The sequence below is a fragment of the Malurus melanocephalus genome, unplaced genomic scaffold (assembly GCF_030028575.1).
Source record: "Malurus melanocephalus ecotype Western Australia unplaced genomic scaffold, MMel_1.1 scaffold_17, whole genome shotgun sequence".
NCBI classification, from domain to species: Eukaryota; Metazoa; Chordata; class Aves; order Passeriformes; family Maluridae; genus Malurus; species Malurus melanocephalus.
Window position 1 is genome coordinate 3,611,782 of NW_026623249.1, and position 26,850 is coordinate 3,638,631.

General features: G+C 49.1%; 2 protein-coding genes across 5 annotated transcripts in view; one reads left to right on the plus strand and one right to left on the minus strand.

Annotated features, from left to right (window-relative positions):
* SGSM3 (small G protein signaling modulator 3) overlaps positions 1–16,903 on the plus strand; it is a 32,656-nt gene extending 15,753 nt beyond the window's left edge. For all 4 annotated transcript variants that reach the window (XM_057388857.1, XM_057388869.1, XM_057388864.1 and 1 more), the window contains 14 exons: positions 95–240; positions 1,132–1,359; positions 2,220–2,274; positions 5,639–5,766; positions 6,057–6,212; positions 6,758–6,812; positions 7,238–7,287; positions 9,263–9,415; positions 9,507–9,577; positions 9,894–9,942; positions 10,157–10,242; positions 10,590–10,712; positions 12,139–12,199; positions 12,609–16,903. In XM_057388857.1, coding sequence (XP_057244840.1) covers positions 95–240; positions 1,132–1,359; positions 2,220–2,274; positions 5,639–5,766; positions 6,057–6,212; positions 6,758–6,812; positions 7,238–7,287; positions 9,263–9,415; positions 9,507–9,577; positions 9,894–9,942; positions 10,157–10,242; positions 10,590–10,712; positions 12,139–12,199; positions 12,609–12,692 — 1,445 coding nt within the window. In that variant the 3' untranslated portion in view covers positions 12,693–16,903. The remainder of the gene's footprint in view (positions 1–94; positions 241–1,131; positions 1,360–2,219; positions 2,275–5,638; positions 5,767–6,056; positions 6,213–6,757; positions 6,813–7,237; positions 7,288–9,262; positions 9,416–9,506; positions 9,578–9,893; positions 9,943–10,156; positions 10,243–10,589; positions 10,713–12,138; positions 12,200–12,608) is intronic.
* MRTFA (myocardin related transcription factor A) overlaps positions 14,631–26,850 on the minus strand; it is a 79,197-nt gene continuing 66,977 nt past the window's right edge. Inside the window, exons 7-15 of the mRNA XM_057386557.1 lie at positions 25,793–25,962; positions 25,166–25,321; positions 24,419–24,669; positions 23,898–24,069; positions 22,510–23,625; positions 21,222–21,356; positions 19,408–19,578; positions 18,961–19,021; positions 14,631–18,517 (exon numbers count right to left, since the gene is read on the minus strand). Of these exons, the coding sequence (XP_057242540.1) occupies positions 18,018–18,517; positions 18,961–19,021; positions 19,408–19,578; positions 21,222–21,356; positions 22,510–23,625; positions 23,898–24,069; positions 24,419–24,669; positions 25,166–25,321; positions 25,793–25,962 (2,732 nt within the window). The 3' untranslated portion in view covers positions 14,631–18,017. The remainder of the gene's footprint in view (positions 18,518–18,960; positions 19,022–19,407; positions 19,579–21,221; positions 21,357–22,509; positions 23,626–23,897; positions 24,070–24,418; positions 24,670–25,165; positions 25,322–25,792; positions 25,963–26,850) is intronic.

The following is a 26,850-nucleotide window of genomic DNA, read 5'->3' on the forward strand; positions in this document are numbered from 1 at the left end:
GGCAATGTGTGGAGGGCAACCCTTAGGAGAGTCCAGCTTCACTGGTTGACTGACTTCCTCTGTTGTTGTTTATTTTCCACATCTCTATCCACAGAGCTCTCCTTGATCACCTTGCACTGGTTCCTCACCTCTTTTGCTAGTGTTGTCCACATTAAGCTTCTGCTGCGTATTTGGGACCTCTTCTTCTACGAGGGCTCTTTGGTGCTCTTTCAAGTCACTTTGGGCATGCTAAGTATGAAGGTAATTCCCAGCTATTCTTCTTCCTTTATATTAGTGTTTAATTCTGAGATTTAGGGGCAAGAAGGTTTTGTAACCACTTGCTATATGTGGGTTGGGAGTGTGTTAGGGAAGACAGCTTCCTGCTACCTTTGGAACTGGAGGCTGTGAAAAACTGCAAAGGCACTTCACAGAAATTGAAGATTGCTGTTTCCTGTGCATAGCCCATTTGTTGCCACTTATTTAAACCTCATCAGCTGCCCTCCTCTCTTCAGTCTTGATCCTGACCTGAAGGTCCATCTTACCTGAACCTAAACCAAGATGCCTCTTGATTTTGCACAATCTAGGAGGTGAGAGAAAGCCTAAGTTGTGATCATCTGGGAAGCTTTGGATGGCACTGCTGAATGCTCTAAGAGATGAGCATTGTTCTGACTGCATTTGATTTGGCTTGCCTGACCTTTTTCTCTCTTACGTGAAAAACAATTTTGTATTCAGTTTGGTGTGTGAAGGACAAGGGTGATCCTGCTGGGAGTAAGGGGAAGGTGGAGCACAGTTTGACATAGTAGGTGCTCTTATCCCTAGCAAGATCCCTGCTGTGAYCAGTCCTAGTGGTTGGTGCAGAATAGGTTTGGGTTTGGTTTTCCTTGCTTTTGATTTTATTTCAATGATGAATGTTGTGATTCCAAAAAATGCTGGCTAGAATTCTGGGAGGGAAGAGAATGCAGTAGAGCAGTAAAAGAAGCTGTCCCCCTTTTAAAAGTAGCTTGACTTTTTCTGCTGAAGGTTTTTTTATCAAAATTTTCTAGTTGTACCTGCCCTGGCTGCACACTTAATGTAAAACTGYATCTAGAGGCCGCATGAGCATAGCAGTCACATTCACCATTGCATGTGGCAAAAATGACTGTGTTGTTGCAGGAGGATGAGCTGATCCAGTCTGAGAACTCTGCCTCAATCTTCAACACACTCTCAGACATCCCAAGTCAGATTGAAGATGCMGATGTGTTGCTGCGGGAGGCCATGCACGTGGCTGGCTCGCTGACAGATGTGGCAGTGGAAGCCCAGCGCCGCAAACACTTGGCCTACCTCATCGCTGAGCAGGGGCAGCTGCTCAACTCCAGCACCACTGTCAACAATCTATCCAAAGTGAGTGCAAAGTCCCACCTACCTCTGCTGCTCTCTTTTGCCATTTCCTTACGTATTCCCACCCAGTTTTGGTTTGTGAGCAAGAAGTCTTCCTGTTTGAGAGTGTTTTTAACTCCAGTATARTTGTAATCCAGTGGAGAAAATGCATTGGAAAGTTCTATACCAATGAAATGCTGCCAGGTCTGTCCTGGTTGATAAATCCCCAGATGAAAGGGATATTGGCATTGATTGTAGTTATCATTCATGAAAGTTATGATGAAATCTGATGTATTTCATTAATGGAAATTAAAAGAAACCACATATGCTTTTGGCAGAATTGGCTTGAAGCACACAGAGAGTAGGAACATTAGTAAGAAACTGGTACACTAAAATAACCTTGGAAGGTAGAGTCAAAAAACAGCAGCAACTACTTTTGAGAAGCTGAATTAAAAATGCATCTGTATTTAATCTTGGACTAAAATCTACAGTTGCAGACAAGATACCTTGGCAATTCTGAAATGTAATAGCCATCCACTTAGAAATTTATATACAATTACATGTGGAACTTGCTTTGGACATCAAATAGAATTAGAATTAAAATTACTTACGTGGATTGTGGTTGATTCTTGAACTTCAGTTATGCTTTTGTAATAATTAATTATAAATAACCTGCTGCACATGGAGCAGATGAAGCAGTAGAGCTGATTTAATACATTAGGACTAGAACAACTCCAGTCTAAAACTGCCAGTTCACAGGCCTGCCTCTTCTAGTGGAAGCTGTTGGGACCCCTTCCCCTGAGCTGACTGGTGTGGAAGGTTGCTTTAATTTATTTCAGAAATCTGTCCTGATATGTGCACTTTGTTCTTTCTCTTTCCCTCAGATTGTGCGGCGCAGGACTCAGCGCAGGAAATCTGGCATCACCTCTCTGCTTTTTGGTAAGGACAATCYTGCGCCTTTCACGTCTAGTTGGTGGCTGTAGCAGCTTAGGAAGGAGGGGAGCAGGYAAAGCAAGGAAGCATTGGGACAGAGGGATTGGAGAGAAGGGAGTCAGAACTGAAGGATGAGAGGSAAGAAGTGCAGTTTACAATTTGCTTGCTTTGATCTGAGCCCAGAAAATAAATTTTAGTTTAGAYGGTTGTCCCTGAATGGTGACTATCAGCAGGTGCACCTCAGCCCAGCTGYAATGTCCTTCTCACACTGACCAACAGGTCAGACACATTGTCTGGCAGACATATGCAGTCCAACAGGCTGGATGTGGGTACTCTCTGCTCTTACTGTSCTCAGGTATTCAGGAACATCTCTGAGACATCTGAGACAGGGCAGGGTGTCTAGTGCATCACCCATCAYGGTCACCACAGGAAGTGTTTTTCTGGAAGAAGGCAACATACTGAATTTACAGGGCTCAAATGGTGTTCCTGTTGTGGTTGAATTGCCCTAATGAATTATAAATGGACTTTACTGGTCTTTCCCAAGAAGAGCTTTTCTGATACGCTCCAGGAAGTTGATATATTGTCATAGGCTTCCTATAAGCACATAGGGCATTACATACAAAAATTATGGTAGTATACCCATAAGGAAGTAAATTCAAGCATGCAGAAGTGAAGAAGTGCAGGAAAGTTGCTTGTGCAACCTAAACTCAGAGATTTTGTATGTGATGTTATATTACAGTCAGTACAGAGTGAACTGGCAGGGAACTTGGCTGCCATATGCATCTTCCTCATGTCTCAGATAAGTCTCCTTGTGTTTTATAAAGGTGATAGCGAGTTATACACATGCACACAGATAAACGTCAAGTTCAAGCTTCAAAATATATCAGTGATAGAAGCAAGATAATTGATGAGGTTTTCTCATTTTAGTGGGGCTTCATCATGGCCATCATGTTTTTTACCTAATACTCATAGTATTTAAAATGTTGGTTAAAACTGAGAAGTTTTCATCCTGCAGCAGTTCACCAGAATGGAAAAATTCAGCCCAAGTGAGAGAAAGGAAAGCTTGGATGTGATGAACTCATCCTCTACTGGGAACTGAAAATCAATCCTAAATGTAAAGTCTGCTGCCTGTGATAGTTACTGTGTAGAGCTGGTACTTAGCCCTCATCTGGAAGGGAATGAGAATTTACCCAGAGCTTAACTCTTCTTCCTTACAGTGAATTCAGATGTGGTAGTAACTTGGACAGGAGTCATAGAATCGCAGGAGCACTATCTAGAAGAGATCTCTCAGTGTCTGTATTCCAACATCTGCTCGAAGCAGACTCTTGCTTGTGTTGGATCAGGTTGCTTAGGGTTTTCTTTAGTTGAAATTCAATGAGTTGAACCAGATTTCCAATGCAGGAATAGAAAGGAATAATGAAAGGTAATTTAGTGGAGAGGAAAACATGCAAGATGTGTTTTCCTGTTGTGTGGGCATTACACCAAAGGAATGCAGGACAGCTCATCCTCCTGTGCAGAGCTGTGTAGCTCRTGAGCATTTGCAGGCTCAAAGTAGAGCCTCCTCACGTGTGGCTGGTCATGCACTGGTTTCCTGTTTGGAAATGTTTGTGTTGAAGTTTGAAAGTGTACATGCTGAGTGCAGTGTGGTGAGTCTGGGGGATACGCCAGCTGCTTTCCTCTGTACTGGGTATGCTCTAAGGTGGGAGAATGTGGAACTTGCTTCCCATGTCTCCTGCTTGCCTTTGGGTGGGATTGATCTGAGTACAGAGGGAAGAATATGGTATTGGGGCCAGATGGGACTGAGAGATGACAGAAAGAATCAGTGATCTGTGTAAATGAGAGTAGCCCACAGTGTGGGTGTGGTTTAGTTTCTTCTTTAGTCACATTCTTTTAGCAATGTGAAATTTCTGGGAATCCCCGACCTCTACGTGCTCACCTATCTATTTGCAATCTTTATATCTCTAAATAGTAAGATTCTTTCATGCTCTATTTCCTGCCCCTGGCTACAGAGGAGGAGACTTTGGGGTTTTTTTTGTTGCTTGAACTGGAAGTAACTATGCCCCACAATTTTTCTAGTCCAGAAGCAAAGTTCAGTTTTCTCTTAAGCTCTGTGTATGCGACTCTCAAATAATTTAATGTAGCGAATAGAAAACAATTATAAAAATAATTTAAAATCTAATTTTATGTTTCTATTTACATTCCTAACCTTTGGTCTTTTTAATTAGGATCACATGATTAAAARATACTGTTAATCACTTTTTAATTAGCAGAAGTTTAATATGTATATAGCTGTTGCAGCAGCTTTAGCTAAGGCCAAACTTTAGTCATATTGTTTTTTATAATGCTGTTAGAAGATAAGCAGAGTACTAATTTGCTAGCCAATGATTTACTTGGCTCCTGAATAAGAGCTGTGTTTGTATAAACATTGGAGCTCAGTGAAAAATACATTGGTTTAAAYGTTAATTTTGTTAATCAAACTACCACATCTTTAGTACATTATAGAGAGAGCAAAAATAAATATATATGAATAAAAATAATGATATATGAAATTACACTTTGAATTTAATACAAACTGATTTTTTTTAGAAAAGGAAGCAAATGGTTCGTTGTTCCCAAATCATGTACCCAGTATTTAAGGCATTCAGATACATTAGCTGTCTAAAGTATCCATCCCTTCAGCTATTTTTCTGCATAGACATAGGTTGTAAAAACTCCGGGGAGGGTTAGTGATAGTTGGAAGATGCTTTGGTAACTTTTACCTTGGACTCATGACCATTACTATACATCCCAGACTTTTGAAGTCTGGCTCTCAGGGAGGYTGAGGTCTAAAGCAGGAGGTGGCTTTTCTCTCGCGGCTCTGACTTCATGACTGGCACAGGAAAGTAGGCTATCTTGGTTTTTCAAATCTTTCCAAAACTCAGTGAAGAATGTGCTCTCAGCCTGTGAGTTATACAGATATCAGAAGCAGTTCAACCAAAAGCTGATTCAGTTTCAAGAGAATTTCAGTTGAAGAGAATTATTGCAAGTTCCCCAGTCTTACGTCCCACCCTTCAGCTGACTATATGTTGTAGACACTTCTCTAAAGTGGTACYTTGGTATAATGAGTTTACCAGACAGATCAAAGATGACATACTCCAGTTCCATATGTGGTTTGAAGTACCATTTCCTTAAAATTTGATGCAGTCAAATTGGGTTTTGCTATTTACATTATTGAATAGATGGGCAGTAAGTACTTGCCTTAGTGTAGGTACTTCGGATGTTAATTTTTTTTTGTTTCTTCAGAACGAATGATTTTTAATGTTAAAAAAGTAAATACCATGTACTTGTTTTCCTTCCCTTGCCTTCCCTCTGGCTGTGTGGGCCTCACCAGGGGATGATGATCTGGAGGCACTGAAAGCCAAGAACATCAAGCAGACAGAGCTGGTGGCTGACCTGCGTGAGGCCATTCTCCAGGTGGCACGGCACTTCCAGTGTGTGGATCCCAAGAACTGCAGCATTGTGAGTGGAAATAGTTGGATCTGCGCTGCTCTGTGCTCCAGGCATGGATTTTGAGTGTCCAYCATGGGACAGGGCTGTTCAAACTCTCCTGAAGTATGGGCTTGAGAAAGAACATGCCAGGTGGAATGGCTGGAGGGTGAGGCTTGCTTAAGCCATCCCTGTGCTGGGAGGTTGTCTGCTGGCTAGCAGCAGGAAAAGGTTTGGGAACAGGAGCATGCAARCTTTGGCAGATAGCTGCAAGTCACCTGTCACTTTTCATTCCTCTCTGCTCTCATCTTCATGCCTGCTAGGATCTGACTCCAGACTACAGCATGGAAAGTCACCAGCAGGATCACGAGAACTATGTGGCCTGTTCCCGCAACCGACGCCGACGAGCCAAGGCACTGCTGGATTTTGAGCGCCACGATGATGATGAGCTGGGCTTCCGCAAGAATGACATCATTACGGTGTGTCAGCCTAGAGGACAGGCATCAGGGTGGGACATGCAGACCCAGCTTGTTTGGGATGCTGCACTACCTCTCCTGCAGGGAAAGGAGGAAGGAGATAAGTTCAGAGCACAGTTAAGAGCCCAGCAGAAGCAGCTGGTGCTCCTGAGGGCTGCCTGGGGATGAGGTAGTGTGTTCCTGTGAGTGTTGTCTTGTGGGTTGTTCTTACTGCCACCACAAAGTCCCTTTCCTGGCTGCCCTAAGTTGTGCAAAAGATGTATTTGGGTCCAACCCGAGTCCCAGTTTAACACTGCAAACTGAGCTGTGGCAAGATTGTAAAAGCATCTATTTGCATTTTAGCTGTGGGCATCCCATCTGAAATTGGGGAGAACAGGATGTTTGCAGTAGCTTTGTGCCCTTGAAGGCCCTTGGCCATGTGAGAAGAGAGCATTGGCAAAGCAGTTGAGAAGAAAGCAGTTCCTCATTGTGGACACACAGCCAGGCAGCTCTAGCCCTCTTGCCACTGCAACCTCTTCAAATGGTATTTTCCACTCCCTCTTTTTCAGATCATATCCCAGAAGGATGAGCACTGTTGGGTGGGAGAGCTGAATGGACTGAGAGGTGAGAACAGGATGGGTTGCACTGGGGAGAGTGGGGCCGGATGCAGAGCATCCATTCATCTACAACAATTGCTCTGACAGCAGAGGGTCTGCCAGGTACCCAGAGTACCTGCCAGGGACAAAGGAAATGTATGAGTGCAGTCATACAGCAGTGACCTGGTTACTTCTGGCAAGCAGAGAGTTTAGGCTCCACCCTCCTAGCATGGGGTGGTTGAGTACATGTCACCATCGTTGCATGTGGGCAGTGTCCTGCAATTGGCTTTCTCATACAGCTGCCTTAATTAATTATTGTGATTTTGAGGCTGCTTGCTTCCTTGTTTGGGGTTGAGCCTTATGAACCTTGATTAATTCTCAGCTCCCACTGGGCTTTGTGTAAGGATTTCTCAGTATCTTTATCAGGCTCATCTGTTTGTTCATTCTTTGTAGGTTGGTTTCCTGCAAAATTTGTGGAGATCTTGGATGAGCGRAGTAAAGAGGTACTTAAAAAGACCCACATCTACAAAAAATGCCACATTTAGAAAAAGGGGTTATGTCATAACTGAAAAAACACAGTTGTAAAGAGCCATAGATTTGCCTCATTCAGTCTGTCTGATTTCTCTGGCCTTTGAGTGGTTTGTGATGTGATCAGGCACTGTATATTCCTAAGCCTGTTTGTTCAACTTCCTCATGCTGACCAAGTGGAGAATGAGGGCYCCAGAGGGCTGCTAGGGGCACCTATGTAGAATGACTGGGGTTGTAAGCATCCTGGAGATTAACCTTGAGAAAGATGCGAAAGTAGCAGGGAGAGAATCAGGAGGATCCCATGGGCAGTTTCTGTCTGCTCCCCCCTGCCTGTGTTCTTTTCCTACTTTGAGGCTGTACCTATGGATCCTGCTCATACTTTGTGAGCATGACAGTGAATTCTCCCCAAGCGGCTGTGCTCAAGAGGACCATTTGTCTTAGTTCCTTTTACAGCTGGCAGTGGTGAGATGACACTTAACTGTAGCAGATACTTCAATATGTCCTCAAGGCTGGGGTAGTATGTTACAAACATCATCAGCTGTTGACCTAAGCAGTTTTCAGGGTTAGTGGAGAAGGCCTGGTTCTCCCTCTTCTTCTCAGCATTTGAGAAGTGAGGAAGAGCTCAAAGGCTGACCGAAGACCCCCAAGAGAAGCRCCCAGAGAGAAATCACTATTGACATCTCACTTGCTTCCTTCCCCCTCTCTCAGGGCTGGCTCTTAGATGCAGATCACCTCTCTGTGCATAAACATGTGCTGCACTGCTGAGCATTTTTCCCCCTGTCACGTTTTGAACTAATTTAATGGGGGCAAACACTCCCAAGTTCCAGCAAACCCCCCTCCTTTCCCCACCCAGGTCCTAGAGACAAACTTTTCCACAGAGAAGAAAGTTAAAAGAAAAAGAAAAAAAACCCTATTTATTTAACAAAACAACAGCAACAACAAAAATAATATGCCCACAAAGAAGAGAGGGGGAAAAAAAGAAAAAATATAAAACAAAAAACAAACAAAAAAATACCAAAAAAACCCCAAAAAAAACCCCAACAAACATGTGGGACCAGCTGTTGGATCTTAAAGTCTTTCTCTTCCCTCCTGGGAGTGGCTTCTCCCTCCAGGGCCCCCAGAGGGGTTGGACAGAGTCACTCCGGTGGTTCACTGGAGGATCTTTCTCGCCTGTCGCGCCATTGGAATCTTCTAATTCTCAGATGATGAAGAAAAAAAAAAAATCGAGGGAAAAACAAGTCCAAAGAAGAGGGAAAAAAAGGAGCAGTCCCAGGGAGCAGGCAGCTTCTTCCCCGCCGCTGAGCCTGAGACTCCTCCAGGAAATGTGTCCAACTTGTACCTCTCCCTCCCACTGTCCTTGAAGGGAGGAATATCACAAAACAAACCAGAGCAGTCTCAACTAATGTACAGTTACAGAGGGATTGTTTACCTTTCCTGTAACATAAGCAGATGATGGGAATACAAATACTCAGCTACCCTAGGACACTTCCTAACTGTGGAAACAGAGAGGATCCGACTTACAGTAGTGTTAACAGAGCGTTAGTGTGATACCTCAAAGTGGTGTATACCCCCTGACCTGGAAATTACTGTCTGGTTCTATTTGTCTTGACTTTTACCAGCTTACGGAGTCCCAGAGACTTTCAGTGCAATTTCCTCTCCATACCTTAGCTCAGTCAGCATCACACCATCCCATTCCTACATGCTAAATGCTGCCAGGAGGTGCTGGGCACCACCTGGGCACCACAAAAGCACAAAGGTCCCAGGAGATCCTCTGCAGTAGCACAGAACATGGGGCCTTATGCAAGAGCATTAAAGGTAAAGGGGAGGAAGGGGTTCTGGTGGGCTCCTGGGAGAGGAATTGGTCTGAGCAGGGAAGCTGTAGGTGAGTGGACCACCGCCATGCTTTGTCCCCTGCCAGTGTGCTGAAAGTTGGCTCTTCCTGTTCCTCAGTACTCCATCGCTGGAGATGACTCGGTCACAGAGGGGGTGACGGACTTGGTGCGAGGGACACTCTGTCCAGCCTTGAAGTCCATATTTGAACATGGATTGAAGAAGCCATCTCTGCTGGGGGGGGCCTGCCACCCTTGGCTGTTCATTGAAGAGGTGAGATATCCCAGTTTCTTTTGTGGGGCAGTGTTGCCAGAGGGCTGGGGTGAGGGCACAGAGTGTGTTGACTGTCCCTCTGCTCCTCTAGGCTGCAAGCCGGGAAGTGGAACGGGACTTTGACTCCGTGTATTCTCGCCTTGTGCTCTGCAAGACTTACAGGTCTGTGCCCTGCTCCTGCTTGCTCATCTAACTGATGCTGCTCTGCACCTTGGAAAGGGTCATAGTCTGCCCCTTCCTCCTGAGGATGTGGTGTATGCAGACTGTTGTGCCTGTGCTGACTTGGGGCTGGCAGTGGCTCTTGTTTTGTCCCCTGGGCTCCTGTGTTCACTTCTGGATGTGTATCAGGATTCTCACGGCTTTGGGGGGCACCTGTGGCCTCAGCAGTAGCACGAGAGCTGTTGGGAAAAGCAGGAAAGGTCTGCGTGTACCCAGGGTGACTCCGGAGCTAGCTGGGTCTCTGCTGTGATCTTTACAGGCTTGATGAAGATGGCAAAGTCCTCACTCCAGAAGAGCTGCTTTACCGGGTGAGTGATTCCCAAGCCAGAGCCCARCTCTTACCTTGTGGAAGTTTCCTGTTGAATCTACTGGAGGGAGATGCTTGAGAGTCTCCCAGATTTTCTCTTGGCCTCTCTGGTGCTAGCAGGGGAACTGGTGAGGGTGGGAGCTCCAGGGAGGGCAGCATTTGCCTGTGTTGCTGAAATGGCTGCCCAGTAGTAACCATATGTTCCCTTCCTGCAGGCGGTTCAGGCTGTGAACATGACACACGATGCTGCACATGCACAGATGGACGTGAAGCTTCGTTCTCTCATCTGTGTTGGACTCAAGTGAGTCATTGGCCCTGATACCCTCAGCATTGTGGGTGCACAGAGCTTGGGAAGGGACAGAGTGGGCTTAAATGCAGCACAGGTTTCAATCTACTTTAGGCCATAGCACTACCTTTTTCCCCCCCCTCACTGCAGCCACTGGGTGAGACTTGCTTCTTGTGCATTGTGCTGGCCTGATTCCTGGCTGGAAAAAGGAACTCCTATTGCATGGAGCGCTCACACATGTTTACTGGGTTATCCTGTTCCCACTGCTGGGGGTCAAGGTTTGGGCTGAAAATAGACTATCCTGAAGGTTTGGGGTTTCTTTCTGTGGCTTTAGCCGAGTTTGCCTTTCCCTGTTGTTGCAGTGAGCAGGTGCTGCATTTGTGGCTGGAGGTGCTGTGCTCAAGCCTACAGACCGTTGAGAAGTGGTTCCATCCCTGGTCATTCCTGCGCAGTCCTGGCTGGGTGCAGATCAAATGTGAGCTGAGGTAAGTGTCCCCACGGGCCTTGCCAGTATCTGGAATGGATTTCTTCCTCCTCCTCTGCAGGAGATGGTACTCACTATGGCTAGGTTTGGGTCCTCTCCAGTGAATTGCAGCGTGGGTGRCCCAGATATGCAGCTGCAGAGATTTCCTGCTGTGTACTGAAGCAGCAATGCACCTCTTGACAGCTTAACTTGAGGCACTGTGCCTGCCTGATACAGGAGCAGAGCTTGGCTCCTGGGGACCATCCTTTGCCTGCCAGCTACCTCCTGCTCTGCACCTACTCTGATGGAGACACTGCCTTTTCCACCCCACTGCTCTCCATGTCCTTTGCCAGCCACTCTAAGTCCAAGCAGGGAGCAGGGAATGGGCTAGGGAGACAGCTGGACTGTCATTTGCTGGGAAGGAGTCAGTCACCCACTGATTCCCTGGTTAGATGAGGGAGTGGTATTAGGGGCTGAAGGCAACTTTAGTGCCTGATCTCACACAAAGCAGTCACTTGGAAGCCAGGGCACACTTCCATGTGGCTCCTGGCATCCGTGCTCCTGGCCCTCCTCCGCTCTGGCAAGCCAGGTGAAGTCCCAGGAAGATGGAGGGCAAATCCACTACCATCCCCATTGTTCCAGCCTGGTTGCTGCTGCTGTTCAGTGGGAACTGGCTTTTGTCTGCACCACCCAGTTGCCTCGGGCAACAGTGGGAGCATCTGTAGCCAGAGCAGCCCTGTGTGTGCACACCTCAGGGTGTCTGTTATCAGTCTGCTGCTGAATGTGGGAGGGGGTTTCCTCCACCTCTGGGCTGCCATGCCACAGCTGCCTTCTTACAGCATGGGGCAGTGCCAGTTGAGCACAGCTRAAGGACTGAGTGGAACTGGTTCATGTCTTATGTCATACTTCTCCCAGCCAGCAAGGGAGATGCCCCCATGCCAACCCCTTACAGCACTTCTGCTGCAGGACACTTCTCTTGCTCCAGGGAGAGGGAGGGGGCTGAAGTGGGACCTCAGCTGGGAGAACTCTGAGGTGCTACTGGCAGGGGTCTGCTTTTTGGAGAGGGACCTCCAAATCTGTCATTGCCAGCTATGTGCAGCCCTCAGCCAGGCGTGTCTGTGGTCTCCTAGAGCCTGGGGCTGCCTGTTCCTCCCTGTGCTGCTGCACCAAGCTCTGTAGGGGCTGCACTTGAGCAAGCTCCTCCTTACAGCCTTGGCCTGGCAGGATGCGAAGCCCAACGAGGAGGGGGAAATAGGGAATGAGTGACTGCTGCTGTCTTTTCAATACCATCAGCCAAGGAATTTCATCCTTGTAAGCTTAGTGGCATGCCAGGACAAGCTGAGGAGACTGTGTATTTGTGTGCCTGGGGGCAGCAGTTGTGGGCACAGGCTGCGAGTGTGGTCTGGGGGAGTCTGCTTTAACATTGCTCTCTTCTGTTTGCATTGCAGAGTCCTCTGCAAATTTGCCTTCAGCCTCTCTCAGGACTGGGAGCTGCCAATAAAAAGGGAGGTGAGTAGGTGGCATCTCTCATTCCCTCATTCATCCGGGAGCTTTGCTTACTGCCTCTCTCTCCTGGCCTTTTGCTCTAGCCCATCCTCTACCTCCTCCTGAGCCAGCTCCAGAGGCTGTGGATGGGGCTGCTTTCCCTGCCAGGGCAGGCTATGAAGCAGGAGCTGTGTGGCAGTGCTGGCAGATGGGGCTTCCTGCCCTGCCCAGCTGTGGTAGAGGGAAATGGCAGGCTCTCCTTCCCTGGTGCTCTCCAAACCGCAGGGCCTCTCCCTGTGCCAGCTGTACAAAGGTGTGGAGTTYGCACAGGAAGCTGCTCTGTCTGTCCTCAACCTGCTTGGGCTCTGCCGCAGAAACAACCTCCCCTTTCTGAGTGTGGTGCACTGACCCTGGTCTCTGTGTCATCCTGCAGGAGAAGGAGAAGAAGCCACTGAAGGAAGGGGTGCAGGACATGCTTGTGAAGCACCATCTCTTCAGCTGGGACATAGATGGGTGACCCTCCACCCTGCCCCATCCTGGGGACTTTCTCGATGGCGCACACTCCTCTCCCCCACACCTTCATGTCTCACCCCCTGTCCTTCCCCACCTCTCCCACTTGTATCTGTGACAAAATCCCTCTCGGGAGCTGCCAGACCACCTGGGACAGATGGCAGCAGTGCYGAGAGGCTGAGCTGCAGACCTGAGGCGGGTAATGGTCAAGGGTGATGCTGCAAAGAGATGAGTGTGTTCTGGCTACAAAAACCAAGTGCCCCCTCCCAGCTTTCCACATCTCTGCCGCCCACATCTTCTGCTTTCCTCAGCCCTGCCTCCCCACCAGTGCCAAGGGCAGCAGCCTAGCTGGAGCCATTGCGTGCTGCCCCACAGGCCGAGGGAGTCTGAGTGTGGCTGTGGCTGTGGGGAAGAGATGGCCCTTGTGGGGTGGCTTTGATCCGTGAGAGCTGGTGCTATTGGCAGTTGGCACTGCAGCTGCATGTGGAATTGGGCTGGTGAGACTCACTGCTGTACAGTAGCAGGGAGATCACATCCCCCTCCCCACGCCAGCCAAGGGTTCCCCTCTGCCAGGGGACACTTGGACAAGTTCCTTTGACCTGGAGCTGGAGCTGAGAAGAGGGAACTCTTCTGGCATTAGCTTCATCCCATCTCCCTGGCACTGGTGTGTGGATGTTGACAAGAGTTGCCCAAGTTTACCAGTCTGTTACCACTGTAACAGCCTTAGGGGATGGTCCTTGTCTCCTCTGGGAGCAGACAAAAGTCACCTCTCCCCTAAACAAGGGTGTTTCATGCTGTCATTTTAGTCTCTAGATGATTTTTACTGTTAACCCAAAAATCTGTAAATTTACTCCAGGAACATGTATATTTTGGCACCATTGTAGCTCAGGACAAAGGTTTAGGTTGGAGCTGGCTCAGGGAGACTAACTCGTCCTCCTCGCCTTGCAATGGCAGTGGGGTAAGGAGTGGAGAATTGCTGCTTTGTGGTGGTGGCTCTGGATATGGAGTCTGTGACTTTCTACTGAAAGCGCTTGTCTGTGAGCACAAACTACTGATGGGATGACATTATATTCTTACTTTCCTTTATTTGGTGGGTTTGTAAATAAAAATTGCGTCTTGGGAGAGTGCTGGGCTTTGTCTTATTTTTTGACAGGGCCAGGACTCTGTTTAATTTTTCCTTTTTGCCATTTCACAATGGTGAGCCCATTTCTGCACTGGCACTGAGGGAGCTCCTTGCATCAGAGCAGCCTACAAGGTCAGGCAGCAGCCRGGGAGAGCCAGTTCTGCTGCCAGCAGTGGCAGCCCCTCTGGCAGACTCACTTCTGCACCACCAGCCCTCCCTAAGTGCAAGTCCACAGCGGAGCCCCAGAAAACCCAGAAATACTGAAAACTGGGTTGTAGGGACACTGCAGGAGGAGAACAGCCTTTAGGAGAGAGAGGGAGAGAGGCGGGCAGAAAGCAGGGCTGGGTGGTGGGAACAGCAGTGTTGTCTGTTCAAGAAGCATCTCTGGGAAAAGCAGGTGTAGGCTTAGCTGGAAAGTGGGACAGTAACAGGGCACAGGCCCTTAGGAGAACTGTTCAGAAGTCCAAGCTCATGGGAGGGTGGGAGSTGCAGCATATGTACGGGTTTGAAATTGAGTGTTTTCCGTGAAGGTAATTTCCTTTGGAATGTGGCAGTGTCACACCACCACCACCTGGAGTCCAAACCAGCCTGSCTGGGCTGGGGGAGACTCTGATTGCCTGGTGAAACCTGCTTCTGGTTGCAGAGTAGGTAATTTCCAAACACTGAGGGAATCTCCCTGTGGCTGAGAAGGGTGAGGCACCACCACTTACACTGCTTTTTTCAGGTTTGAGAAAGACTCAAAGGGATCACCCACCCTTAGCTGGAAAAGATAGTGGCCCCAAGCCCTCCCACCAGCCTAGCAGAGAAGTTTTTGAGCACRTGACTGTTTGGAATTTTTTTAATAAAATGGATTTTTTTTCTTCAAATATTTGTAACTGAAAAAATAATTCAATTTAAAGATCCATTCTCTCCCCCCATTAACTTGTCACTTTTATCCTTTTCCAGTTGAATACTCGCTCTGGATCTGATGCCCCAACACCATCCGGCACTGATAGTGCTGATCACCCCTCACCACTGGCTGCATAGTGGAAGGGAGAGTGTGTGCTAGTCAAATACACATTACAAACAAGTAGTGGTTACAGCAGAAAGATTCAGGATTACATTCAAGGTAGAGGCAGAACATCAGACTTCATTTTTCCCAGTGGGTGCAAAAATGTATGTCCAGGGGAATACCTCTTCTGACAAAGAACTATTGAACTATTATTCAAACAAATAATAGTAAGAAAGCAGAGAACTGGGCAAGCCTGCTCTGGGTGCTGCTTGGGGAAAAGACTTTCTAACATTTCTGGGGCTGAGCCACCACCTTCCCTTCTGCCTGCAGGCACAGGGTCATCATTCATTTCCCTGGCAGAAGCCCCTTGTGCAGAGGGGCTTTCACAAGTCAGCCAGGCTCCTTGGGACATGAGGCTCATGGTTCTGTATCCTCTGGACTACTTGAGTTTCTTCAGCCCTTCAGCCAATGCARGTATTCTGGCCAAAATCTGGGTCACTGGATTTCTACAGTTTCACACCTGATGGTGGATGGGGTAAAGGTGAAAAGGAGTAGCTGTGAGCTCAGCCTTTCACCAGCAACCTCTCGGAAGGGCTACATTGCTAACAGGCATTGACATCTCTCTGCCAATGACTGGAGTACCTGGCCCAGGGCAAAGAACCAGGGCTGGTTCAGGCCAGGACTGCAGCTAGAGTGCTCCCATCTTCCTCTAGGAGCTCATTGCGCTTTATTGATTATTTCCTTCTTTATTTGCTGGCTGCAGATTTGTAAAGATTTGTATAAAAGAAACAACACAGGTGTTTTTTGTGGGGGTCTACTGGACCTATGGGCTTAAAAAACCTGATTTTGCTTGAGTCTGACAAACAGGCAGCCTCATTTCTTCCCCTTGGCATTTCAAAGATTTACTCTCCCCATACTTTCCTCCTAAGAAACTCCTTGACTCCTGACCCCACAGCTGGACCGCTGCCCTGCGGAAGCTGGTGCGAGCTCTGTAAGGCGACAGCTATGTACTCACTGCTCCCAGTGAGCAGGAGGGCTGCATCAGGAGAGAATTCAGGAAGGCCTTAGGAGGGTAGAGGGCGTGCCCAGCAGTCTCTTACTCTGATTTTTAAGATGTGACCCTGTACCTTGAGCAATAGAAGGCCTGTGGGGAAGGGGAAGGGAGGTGATGTCCTCCCCAACCTGGACACTAAGGGAGGCAGATAAGAAGCTCCGACTGCTTACAGCTCAGGGACAGAGAGGAGGGGGCAGAAAGGAAGGAAACTGCCAGCAGACTCCCCCTGCAAATGATTAAGAAAGTGGCTCCCCATGCAGTTAACAAGCAAATAGGGCTCAGAAAGGCAGGAGTATTTCCCAGCTGTGAACAGGCATGACCCCCTCCAGCTGCCACTTCAGTGGCTGAGGGAGAGCACATAGCCCAGGGTTGACATTCACCTGCCCCACCATGGAGCAGAGGAACCGGCACCCCTGTGCCACAGCCTCCCCCTGAGAAGAGGGCCAGGTACCATAGGTGCAGGGAAGGAGCATGTGGCTCACAGCTACCCCTCCGCAGCAGGAAGCACTGCAGCCCAGCATGGGGGAAAGGTGGGGACAGCATCCTCAGGGAGATACTGAGAAGTAKGGCAGTTGATCCTTTCATTGCCTAAGCAGGTCACTACCTCAGTCCAATGTGACTTACGGAGCCACAGCTTCCCCCACCTCACTCAGACTGAGCAGCCTGGAGCCAGCTCAAGGCCAAAGCAGGGACAGCCTTGTGGTGAGGTGGCCACATCCACCTAAGCCATGTCCCACCTGGTCAGTATGGCCATGAGTTACTACTGACACAGGAATTGTAAATTAACAGGAGTAACAGCACAAGAGCCACAGGCCTGGTGCTCCACCACAGAATCCTGCCCAAAGAATAGTACCTTCATGGCTCTGAGATATTAGGGGTTTGTCCACCCACTCAGTATGCAGTTCTGCTGAGGCACCAGCGTGGGRCCCTACAGGGACACACAGCACCAGCTCACAGTAAGCAGCCATTTACTTTTGCCCTGTGGGACTGGAGGGAGGGAAGAACAGAGGTCAGCTGCCAAATACCTGCTTTCAGGCTYCTCCCCAGGAAGGGGCCCTCACAGTCACTGAGCCAGCAGCTGTGCTGTGCCACACAACACACCCCCTTGCAGTCCCAGTTCCCCTTCCTCACCTACTGGATACAACATCCATCCCYAGCTGCTGCTTTCCACTGAGGCATGTACAGTGAGGCACCAACACAGTGAAGGAGGGAGACAGATTGCACATGGCCCCCRGTGATATGTTACTTATTACCAGCTCACCCCTCGCCCACTCCCCAGGACACACAGGTGCTTTCATGTTCCTAGTCCCAGCCACAGGCTAACTGCCCTGCTCACCTGGGGATGTCACAGGTGCTGTGGGAGCTGAGGGCAATGGGCTGTGCCTGACAGCAGTTTTAACCTATAAGGACCTAATTTTAGCACCTTAAAAGACTGTTCTGCAGCCCGAAGCAAGTGAAGGAAGCAGAGAGGCTCGCAGGCCTCTGCCAAGCTCAGCAATATGTGGGAAACCAGATATTAGACATTACCAGGTTGGTGGGGAGCCCTGGTTCCCTTTGGCTACATTTAGAGAACTGCCTGTTCTGCCCAGYTCCTCCCAGCCCTGCAGCAGATCAGACCCTCCCCTGACAGAYGGCAGGGAGTACAGAGGGCAGCTGCTCTGAGCCCCAGGCAGCCCTCCTGCCTTTGTGTCCTGCTCCAGAGGTAGAATTGCCTTCCACAACCGTTAAGACCGAYGGTGCTGGGGCAGCACAACCCCCTTTCTCTGCTAGTCCCAGGAAGGTGCAGAGTGCTGCTTCTGGAAACAGCTCAGTCCCAGTCATGCTCTGTCCCACATTTAGGGAACAATGCGCTGCCATTGCTGTTCCTGCCTGGAGGAAGAGCGACTGCTGGCTTTGCTCTCACCCCGGCTGGGTCAGGCTGTGTCGAGTGGGCAGGAGGCCACCAGCCCCACAGCTCCTCCTGCCTCCTTCTCCTACTTCACCCCAGCAGCCATTCTGCCTGCCCTGGCCTAGTCCACTGCCAGCTTCATGCAGGAAGGACACTGTTGGGGAGGAGTACAAATACTAGGAGCGCTTTCTTTTTTCTTTTTTTGGTTGACTGGCCTCTTCCCCCTGCATGCCTGTGCCCTCCCACTCCCATTCCCTTCAGTCTCTGCTCACAGAATTACAAGCAAGAATCCCAGTGCAGCTGCAGATCATGTCCATCAAGAAAGTCTGTGGAAAAGAGGCTGGGAGCCGCAGTGTTCAGGGGAGCCAGGCTCATGACAGACCCCCCTGGCAGCTCCAGCCAGTCCATGCTGTCCAAGTTAGCCTCAGCCAGATCCAGGGTTATGCCCCCAGACGGCTCATGAGCAAAGTGCAATTCCGAGGTGTCCATAGGTGAAGGCGGGTGGTCCAGGATGGCCGAACTGCTAAGCATCTCACTGTGGAGGTCATCAATCAGGGACAGGGGCTCCGGCCCATCGTGGCCTGCCGTCAGCAGCGGGAGGCCGGTGCTGCTCTCCAGGAAGTCCTCCAGCCGGCCCACAGGCACCGGCTGCCCCAAGGACCCTGGCACTGCCAGCTCTGAGGAGGGCTGGCTGCCGGGCGGTGGGGAACAGGCTGGGGCCACAGGTGGTTCTTTCCCAGCTGGGGATGACTGATCCTTGAAGTCAGCAGAAATCTCTGTACAAACAGGGAACAAACAGGCCAGGTGAGGCAAAGTCTGGTTGAACACCAAGAGGATCCCTCCCACCCACCAGGGCCACAGGGACCCCCCTAGACTAAGGCATCACTGACTACCAGCTGGGATAAGGAAACTCATCCTGTGCCTGTGCTTGCCTGGCTATGGGGAATTTTCAGCCCACCTCCACAGAATTCAATCTTTGTCCAGTATCTCAGAAGCGATGTGACCGGATCTGATGCAGCAGAGCCATCAAGAATCACAGAATCATATTAAGGCCTGACTGTCATCTCCCTCAGTGCCTTAATCACTACTGCCAATGCTAAAGGCACTRGAAGGAATACCAGAGAAAATAGCAGGGCCATGACAAACTGTCTACTTGGTGCTCTACAATTCCCAGACTCAGATCCAGGAGCTATGGGAAATACTGGCTTTGTCTCCTTACCTCCACTTTGGATGAGGATATCAAACAGGTCGTCCATCTGCTGGCTGGAACAGCCGTTCTCCTGGGGAAAGCAAGTGCAGGATTAGCTTCCTATTTACCTGGGCTGCTGGCTCTCCTCCCTTGCCCGAGGGACAGGACTGCTTTCTAGCAAGAATGAGCACACCGGGTCCYCTATAACCCAGGCTGTTACTGGCTGGGTAAGTATGGTCAGCAATGGCAATGAGTGGCTTGGGATTTTTACCTGTGATTTATGGTTTGTCCCAAGGAGGAAAGGTCTGTTACCCCAGAGGAAATTCARCTGGGATGGTGCAGTTCTATCTCCATTCCCTATCACTGGCCCACATCAAGAAACTAAGCACATTCACAATGGCAACTTTTCATCTGCTCTCCGAGGAAACCAGCTGCTGCCCAGGGTTCACTGCTCCAGGGGAAAATAATTGCTCTCACCTGGGCCTTTGGCTGTTGTTTCATGGCCTCTTCATAGCCTGGTGGTGGGTCTTTCATTGGGACCGAGGGAACAGGAAGAGGAGATGTTCCAAAAAGCGGTGTGTGCTGTTGCTGCTCCAGGTCCATCTGGGAGGGAGAAGGGGCAGCAGGAGAGCCAGGCTGCGTTGAGGACTGTTTAGAATGAAGGCAGAAAAGGAAATTAATGCAAATTGGGGAAAAGTTACATCAACTCCTGTCTCACAGCTGCTTCGAGAGACCATCATCTCTCCCTGTGAACACTGCACAGAGGTCTGCACTGCTCTGCCCCCAGCAGCCTGCCTTCTTCCCTGGACTCTGTGCATTATGCCCTAGCTGCAGGGGAAGTAGACAAGTTTCCCCTCCAACTTACAGCTGGAAATCTTTAGCTGATTTTTCCAATGCTAAAGCAGTTGCACCACAAACCACCTTCTCACTTCTGGACAGGGAGAGCCTCATCTGTCCAAGTGGAGGATTCCTCCAGCACTTTGGGGAGTAAGGGCACTTCCTTTGTGTGTTCAGCCTACTCTGTGCAATATATCCAGAGCCTGTCTTCTACCTGCTTTGGGGTCACAAGCCAAATTCACTTAGCAGCAAGTTTCACAGCCTGATGGTGGGCAGAGAGCACCAGAGCACTCAGCAGCACCAGAACTCCAAAGGAAACCCCAAGTGTTTCAGGAAGTGGTGCTCATGACTCAGCTTTACCAGATGAATCAGCACACAACTGCCCGCAGATAAGCTGAAACGAGGATCAGGCCTTTGCCTCTACAGCAGCTATGCATGACCCACATGGAAACTTGCTCCCCTGGAGCAGTGAACCCTGGGCAGCAGCTGAATGCTACTTCCAACCTGGGTACGTGCTGATGCCCTTGCCCATCCTGTTTTCTCTGGAAAACTGCTATCTGTTCTGTGACCCACAGGTAGAGCAGCAACCTCAGACCAGCTCTGCTGGCTGGGGCCCACCTTCTTCCTGAGAAGGACCGGAAACTATTGCTGTGGCATAGGCCACTAGGATGCACTTTTTGATACACTAGGTGAGCAGGTTTTGCTAGAAGCATCAATTTTCAGGGACAGCTTATGGAAATCATTGGGGAAAAAAGGCTGCTGCAGGTTTGGACMTGCTGATAAAGACAATATGGTGTGGGTCAGCTGCCCTGTAACCACCTGCAGACCTGGCTTCTGACCCCACAGGGAGGTAAAAGTATTGGGAGAGTCAGGACAGACGCCTCTGTGGCACACAGGCTAAGGGACTTTGAGGAAAAAGGTGCCTTCATTTACCTTCTGGACTTTCTCCAAGGTCTCAAAGCAAACCAAGGTACTGACCCTTTGCAAAGGGTATCTCCCTCTAAATATACTAGAAATTACTTCTGTCTTCATATCCTTTCCAGAAACTGACTCAGAAATGATCCTCCAAGCTCTAAAAAGTCTTCATAATCTTTCTGTATCTTAATTACAGGTTAGAGAGACAGCTAAGCAGGCTAGAAAGTGAGATGGAAATGACAGCATGCTCAGCAATACTAGCAAGTAAAAGGTTACAGCCCTTTTACCCCTCTGAGCTCCCATGCCTCTTCTGCAGCAGACATTGTCCACACCACCCTCTCTCCATGCAGCAGCCACTTTTTGTGTTTAGTAGCACTCCTTCAAGAACCTGGAACACCTCTGTGAGTCAAGGCTGCCCACTCTGGCCCCTCGTTGTTCTTAATCGACAGACAACACCCACTGGTATCTGCCTGTGGGTTACAAACCCTGGCAGCAGACAAACAAAACCAAGGGAGAAAAGCGAGCAGACAGTGAGCTACCTTAGACTGGTTTGGTCCTCTGGGCTGCTGCTGCTGCTGCTGCTGCTGCTGCTGCTGCATGGGCTGCTGAGGGGTGTTTGCAGGTACCTGACACGGCGGTTGGCAGGAAGTTTTAGCGGGTGATGATTGTACACTCTAAAAAGAAACAGGTATCCGTAATAGGTTATTACCCAGACATGACATGGACAAAGGGCTCATGTTTCTTAYAGGATTTATAAGTTGGTATTTCCCACTCTTTATTCTTTATGAAATTCAATCCTCTTTCACTGAGCAGAGAAATCAGATTGGGTGCAATTCAGAGTCCTAAGAGAGGAGGTAGTACCAGTCTAAATCCCTGGGCTACCCATGACATGCCTAGAGGGCTGCCAGACCTGACACAGACGTTTGTGCCCTTATGGAGCAGCAGCAGAGCTCTGGTGAGATACTCTAGGGTATCATGGTGACACTGGATGCTGATGTTAGACAGCTGCCTGATATCTCATCTGCTATGCAGCAAACGTAGCCTGTTCAGTGCCTGTCCCTGATGGCAGACACTGCCASTTGCTCTGCAAAAAGTGCAAGAAATGTATCAGCTGAGAACGAAAATTATCTTTGATGTCATGGAAGGTGCTGGGGTTTGACTTATGCCATAAAACCTAGGCATATTTATCCCTTCCTGGAAGAAACACTCGGAACACTTCTGTTAAGTGCTGAGCTCATGCCAGCAGGGGAATAGTAAATCATCTCTGATGAAAGACTGTTAACACTGAAATACTGACACGCATTAAAATAAAGAGCAGCCAGAAAGCAAACAGTCTGCTCTCAGGGTCTGATTTCAGCTCTTGGTAGATAAGACAACCCATCTATCACTCCAACTACAATCTCTACAATAAAGAGCGAGGGGTGAAATACACTCTGCTCATTTTACTACCATGGGCATAGTTGTTCTTTAAAAAACTAGTGAACTGTGGCAGCAAATCCTTGTCGTCCAAGCCCAAGATCCTGCCTGACAAAAGGCAGAACTGTGCGTTTGGAAGAATGCTGAACAGCCTGTGATGCACAGAGCCAGTCGTGCATTGCTGTACACAGCTCATCATTGTCAAATTCCAGTCTTTTTGCTGAACATCTGCTTACACTGCTCTGTTTTACAAAGCCACAATCTACCAGCCACCGTAGTGAGCAACTCAGCCCTTTCAGTGATTACTGCACTGAATTTCCACCCCGTTAAGTCATCCTACGGTAACCGGAGTGGGAAGAGGAGAGAGGAACACAACTGCCCGCAGYAGAATGGGATCTGACCCCAGCCTACCTGCAAGGGTGGGCAACTGCTCCCTGCCTTCCCATGGGAAGAGAGGCCCTGCCTCTCAGCACTCTGCTTGGTCACGGTGAGGACGATGTGGGTCCCTGTGGAGTCAGTGATGAGGGTGGGGGGTGGGGTGGCCTTGATGAGGTTGCTCAGGGCGCTCCCTTGCTGGCCAAGGAAAAGCCGCGGGCTGTGGGACTGGCATGGTGGCTCTGCTTCCGCGGCTGGCACCTCCTGCTTCACCATCACGGCTTTCTTTGGCACTGGGCTTGGATTCGAAGTGTCCATTTGGCTAGTGGTTGGTGCAGGGCTGAATTGGTCTGTTTGGCCACTGGATTGCTTTGCAGACTGGCAACTCAGGAAACCGTTTTCACTCTTGACCTGAGWGCCAAATGCTCCTGGTTTGGAGGTGAGGGCTGTTCCTTCTCCTGTGGCTGTTGGGGCTGGCTGTGACTGCTGAGAGCGCTTCTCCTGCTCCAGCTGTAGCCTAAGCATCTCAACYAGCTGCTGCTTCTGTTTCAGCATGCGGGTGAGTTCTTCGATCTGCTTGTCCTTCTCCTGCAGCATCTGGTCTTTGTCCCTAACTTCTGCATCTCTGCTGTTACCAGTGCTACACCGCTCTGACCTGGGTGCCGCGTTTATGCTGCAGGAGGCGGACTTAGAGCTTTCTTCCTTCACCAAGAACTGCACTGGAGATGTCTGCAAGGTGAGCTGGGTCAGAGGTGAAGTCACCATCTCTCCAAAGGTATCTCCAGTGCCTGARTTCTCATCCCCTGTGCTCATTTGCGAGCGCTCAGAAGGAGTTGGAGAAACAGGAGGAGTTGAGCCTGTGCTCCCAAACTTCATCACGCCACCACCAGTAACTGTGGCCACAACTACTTCTGCTGGTGCAATTCCAGTGGTGACCAGGGCTGGCCCTGTGCTCAGCCTGGCAGTTGGGAAGGCCACCACCACTTCGGCAGCTTTAGGGAGGACAGCTGCTGTGCTGGGCTTGGGAGTGGGGGTTGTTTGGCCAGCTGCACCGTTCTGCTCTTGGTAAGCTCGGAGACGCTCAATCAGGTCCGTCTTTGTGCCCGAGACAGGCAAGGCCCTCAACTTCAGCTCTTGCTTCAGTTCTGCTACCTGAGGGGGAAAAAATGGGCAATGGTAAGAGAACGTACACTTTTAACTGAACAACAATCAACAGCTAGCAGAGCCATGAGACAAAGGACTAAAATGATCATCCTGCAGGCCGATGAACCTGCACCTCAGGTACAGACTGCAGGGTAGCAATCCCAGCTGCTTTGCCTAACTCCTGTCAGTCCACCTCAGCCCTGATCTGGGGCATCAACATCATTCAGTATTGCCCGCTGACAACGGCAAAAAGGGTCTGTGCAGCTTCACAGGACATTTACCTTCATCTCATCCAGGTTGGCAGGGAGAGGGCCAGGCTTGCCCACCGCAGCGTTACTGTTTTGTCTCATCAGCCCACTGGAACCGGAGGATATTGAAGATGTGCTGCTGACTGTGGCAGAGAGATTGCGTACAGCAGGGGCACTGGCACCACCCTGCTGCTCTCCTGGAGGCCTGCAGGAAAAGAAAGAACACAGACATCAAAACCACAGTGGAAAGACACCARAGGCCCTCAATGTTGACAAACATACACGTTCAGAAACATCTGCATCACTAGTGCTGCCCTAGACACTGAAGCACACCAATGCCCTCGACTACGTCCACGCCCCTTGCTGTGCCAGCCGACTCACTTCAACTGCTTTTGTCTGATTCATCTGGCACCGGCTCTTTCTGAGGCCCTCTGGAACCTACAAGATTGAGTGTCATGCCTGCGGCCACCCCTCACACCCAGAACACCACATCTCTGGTAACAGTGCTGGGGAAGCAAGTGCTTCCTAAGAGAGCTGCCACTGCAGACCCGTACTTTGGTGGGGCTGGCAGGATGGTCTGATAGTTGTAGTGCTGCTGCTGCTGGTTGAGGATCTGAAGCTGGAGAAAGAGCTGCTGCTGCTGCAGTATTTTGGCATAGGATGAATCCATGGGAGGAGCTCCCTTGTCCTGCTTTTGGTCCGGGGGAATATACTGATGATATTTAAGCTTCTTGACTTTCGGCTTCAACTCCTTGGCTTTTTTACTGCGCTGAGACTTCTCACTAGCAGACTTGGGCTGGCTTTGCTATTTAGAAGAAAAGGAGGAAGCAAGTAAGAATGGAAACACTGATACAATGTAACACTCCATGTAAACCAGAAGCACACTGGGATTTTAATTTTGCAACTCTCGAATTTGTTCACCTCAGGGTCTTTCCATGCTTYTCTAACTGAGGTAACATTACAGACACAGCACTGGCAGCAGCTTACACTGCACCATAATGCAGGTCATCTTTTCCAGCACACCAGATCATTTGCTCATCCAGTGCAGACTCATTGACTCCAATTATAGATACCACTGATTGYTTCAAAATATTTTGCATTCAGCACCCATTTTACAGAAGGTGAATACACCATGGAGCAGAAAACCCTATTAAATGTTTTACAATTAGCGTCAGATGAAGACACTAGTGAGAAATGTTTCCTTTCTTCACATCCAATTCTTCTAACTCCAAAACTGCTTAAAAGTAGCTATCTTATCTTCCTTCAGACTACAACAATGAAGACATCAGCCAAAACAGTACCTTAATGAGTGTTGGTGGTGGCTTGGCAGCAGTAAGAGCCACTCCATTGGTAAGACTAGGGGGCAGAAGAGGTGGAGGTGGCAGTGGCGGAGGTGGCTGCTCAGGCAGGAAAAGAGTTTCACTGGAGTCTGTGCCAATCTGCAGCTGGGAGGAACCCTGCAAGGATAGAAAAAGGCATAATGAATACACACATGAGGAGGAAAATAGTTTAACAGAGTGCTGGAAGTGTACTCCTTCCTGTCCACTTAGAAGGAAGGAGCACAGGCTTCTAATCTTTAATCAGACTCCTTTAACCCACTGCTTCAGTTGTCCCTGAGAAGGAGCACAACTTTTTAGGGCAGAAGAGGAATCAAAATCCCCCACCTGTATCTCCCAGCAATGTCTGCTGGGATCTGATGCACACAGACTGTGTCACCAAGAAATGGCTGCCTTCTTCCCCACATGGCACCATTGTGACAGTTTATGAATAACCAGAGGAGGACATCACTGACACCACACAGAGATAAGACCCCTTGTGAAATCTCACAGCCTATACCTCTTAGGGAAGCCTCAGTTCAGTTTTCAGAATCCTCTGCCACAAATCAGCATGAAGCTCCAGAGCACTGCAGGACACCTCCACATTCTTACCTGAGCTAGTGAGGTGCCAGTGGTGCTAGGGAGAGGCTCCCGGGAGTCCATCGGTGATGGGACAGACCCTTGGGACTCATGGCTGGCTGGCTGTTCTGGGGAGAGGGCATCACTGCTGTCCTCGTCAAAGGAGGAATTGTCTGCAACCTTAGGGTAGTTCACCTGTCCAACTAAAAACACAAACATCATCTGTGGTCTGTAAAGTGGGATAAAAAATTAATTCACTTGACACTAGATGTTTCACAAAGACAGTGACAGCATGGAGAGAGTTGTGCTTAAAGCACCAGCTAAACATGAGAGAACAGAGCCCAGACTGGATCAGGTTAAAGTGTTTACATTCACTACCTATCAGTAGAACAAAATGATGCAAACTGGGGTGAACATTTCCCTTGCTTTCTAGCCACAAAAGATCAGTGAGTATAAGAAGAGATACTTAGGTCTGCCCAAACTCAGCTCTGTGGCATRGCTTATTTCATTATCATCTGGCACCAAAGAAGAAGACTGCACAATGTAAGGCTTAGCCATGATTTGTTTAGTGTTCATCCTACGTGGTGGAAAGTAGACTCTCTCTTGGATTCTTCTGTCCTGGAAGACAGAATCCCAAATTGTCTTCCAGTCTTACAAGCAACAAAGGCTGTGGATTAAGTGGTGGCCCCGGCTGCTATTAGCATTTCTGTCCATCTACATACATGTCCAGTAGATAAATACACGTGAGTGTGCATTTGTAATGTACTAATGTTATCTTAAACTACAATTTCTCAAATTAATCCTGCTAAGCAGGGAAATACTGTCATTTGCACCTCTCCTAAAATCAAGAGGAATCCAGAGACGTGCTTTGCTCATTCAGAAGGAAGCCACATCTCTTATGCTTCAGTTCACAAGTTCACCCTTGCTCAACTACTACTTGTTCTGTACTGAACACGTAGTGAACACTACTTGTTCTTCTGGTGACAGAGTCACCCACAACACYGTCCTTTTCCTTTTTTATGAAAAGTATTCCATCTTGCTCACAGTTATGTCCCATTTGTCTTTAACGTAGCTGTGCGTGTTTGAGGGGA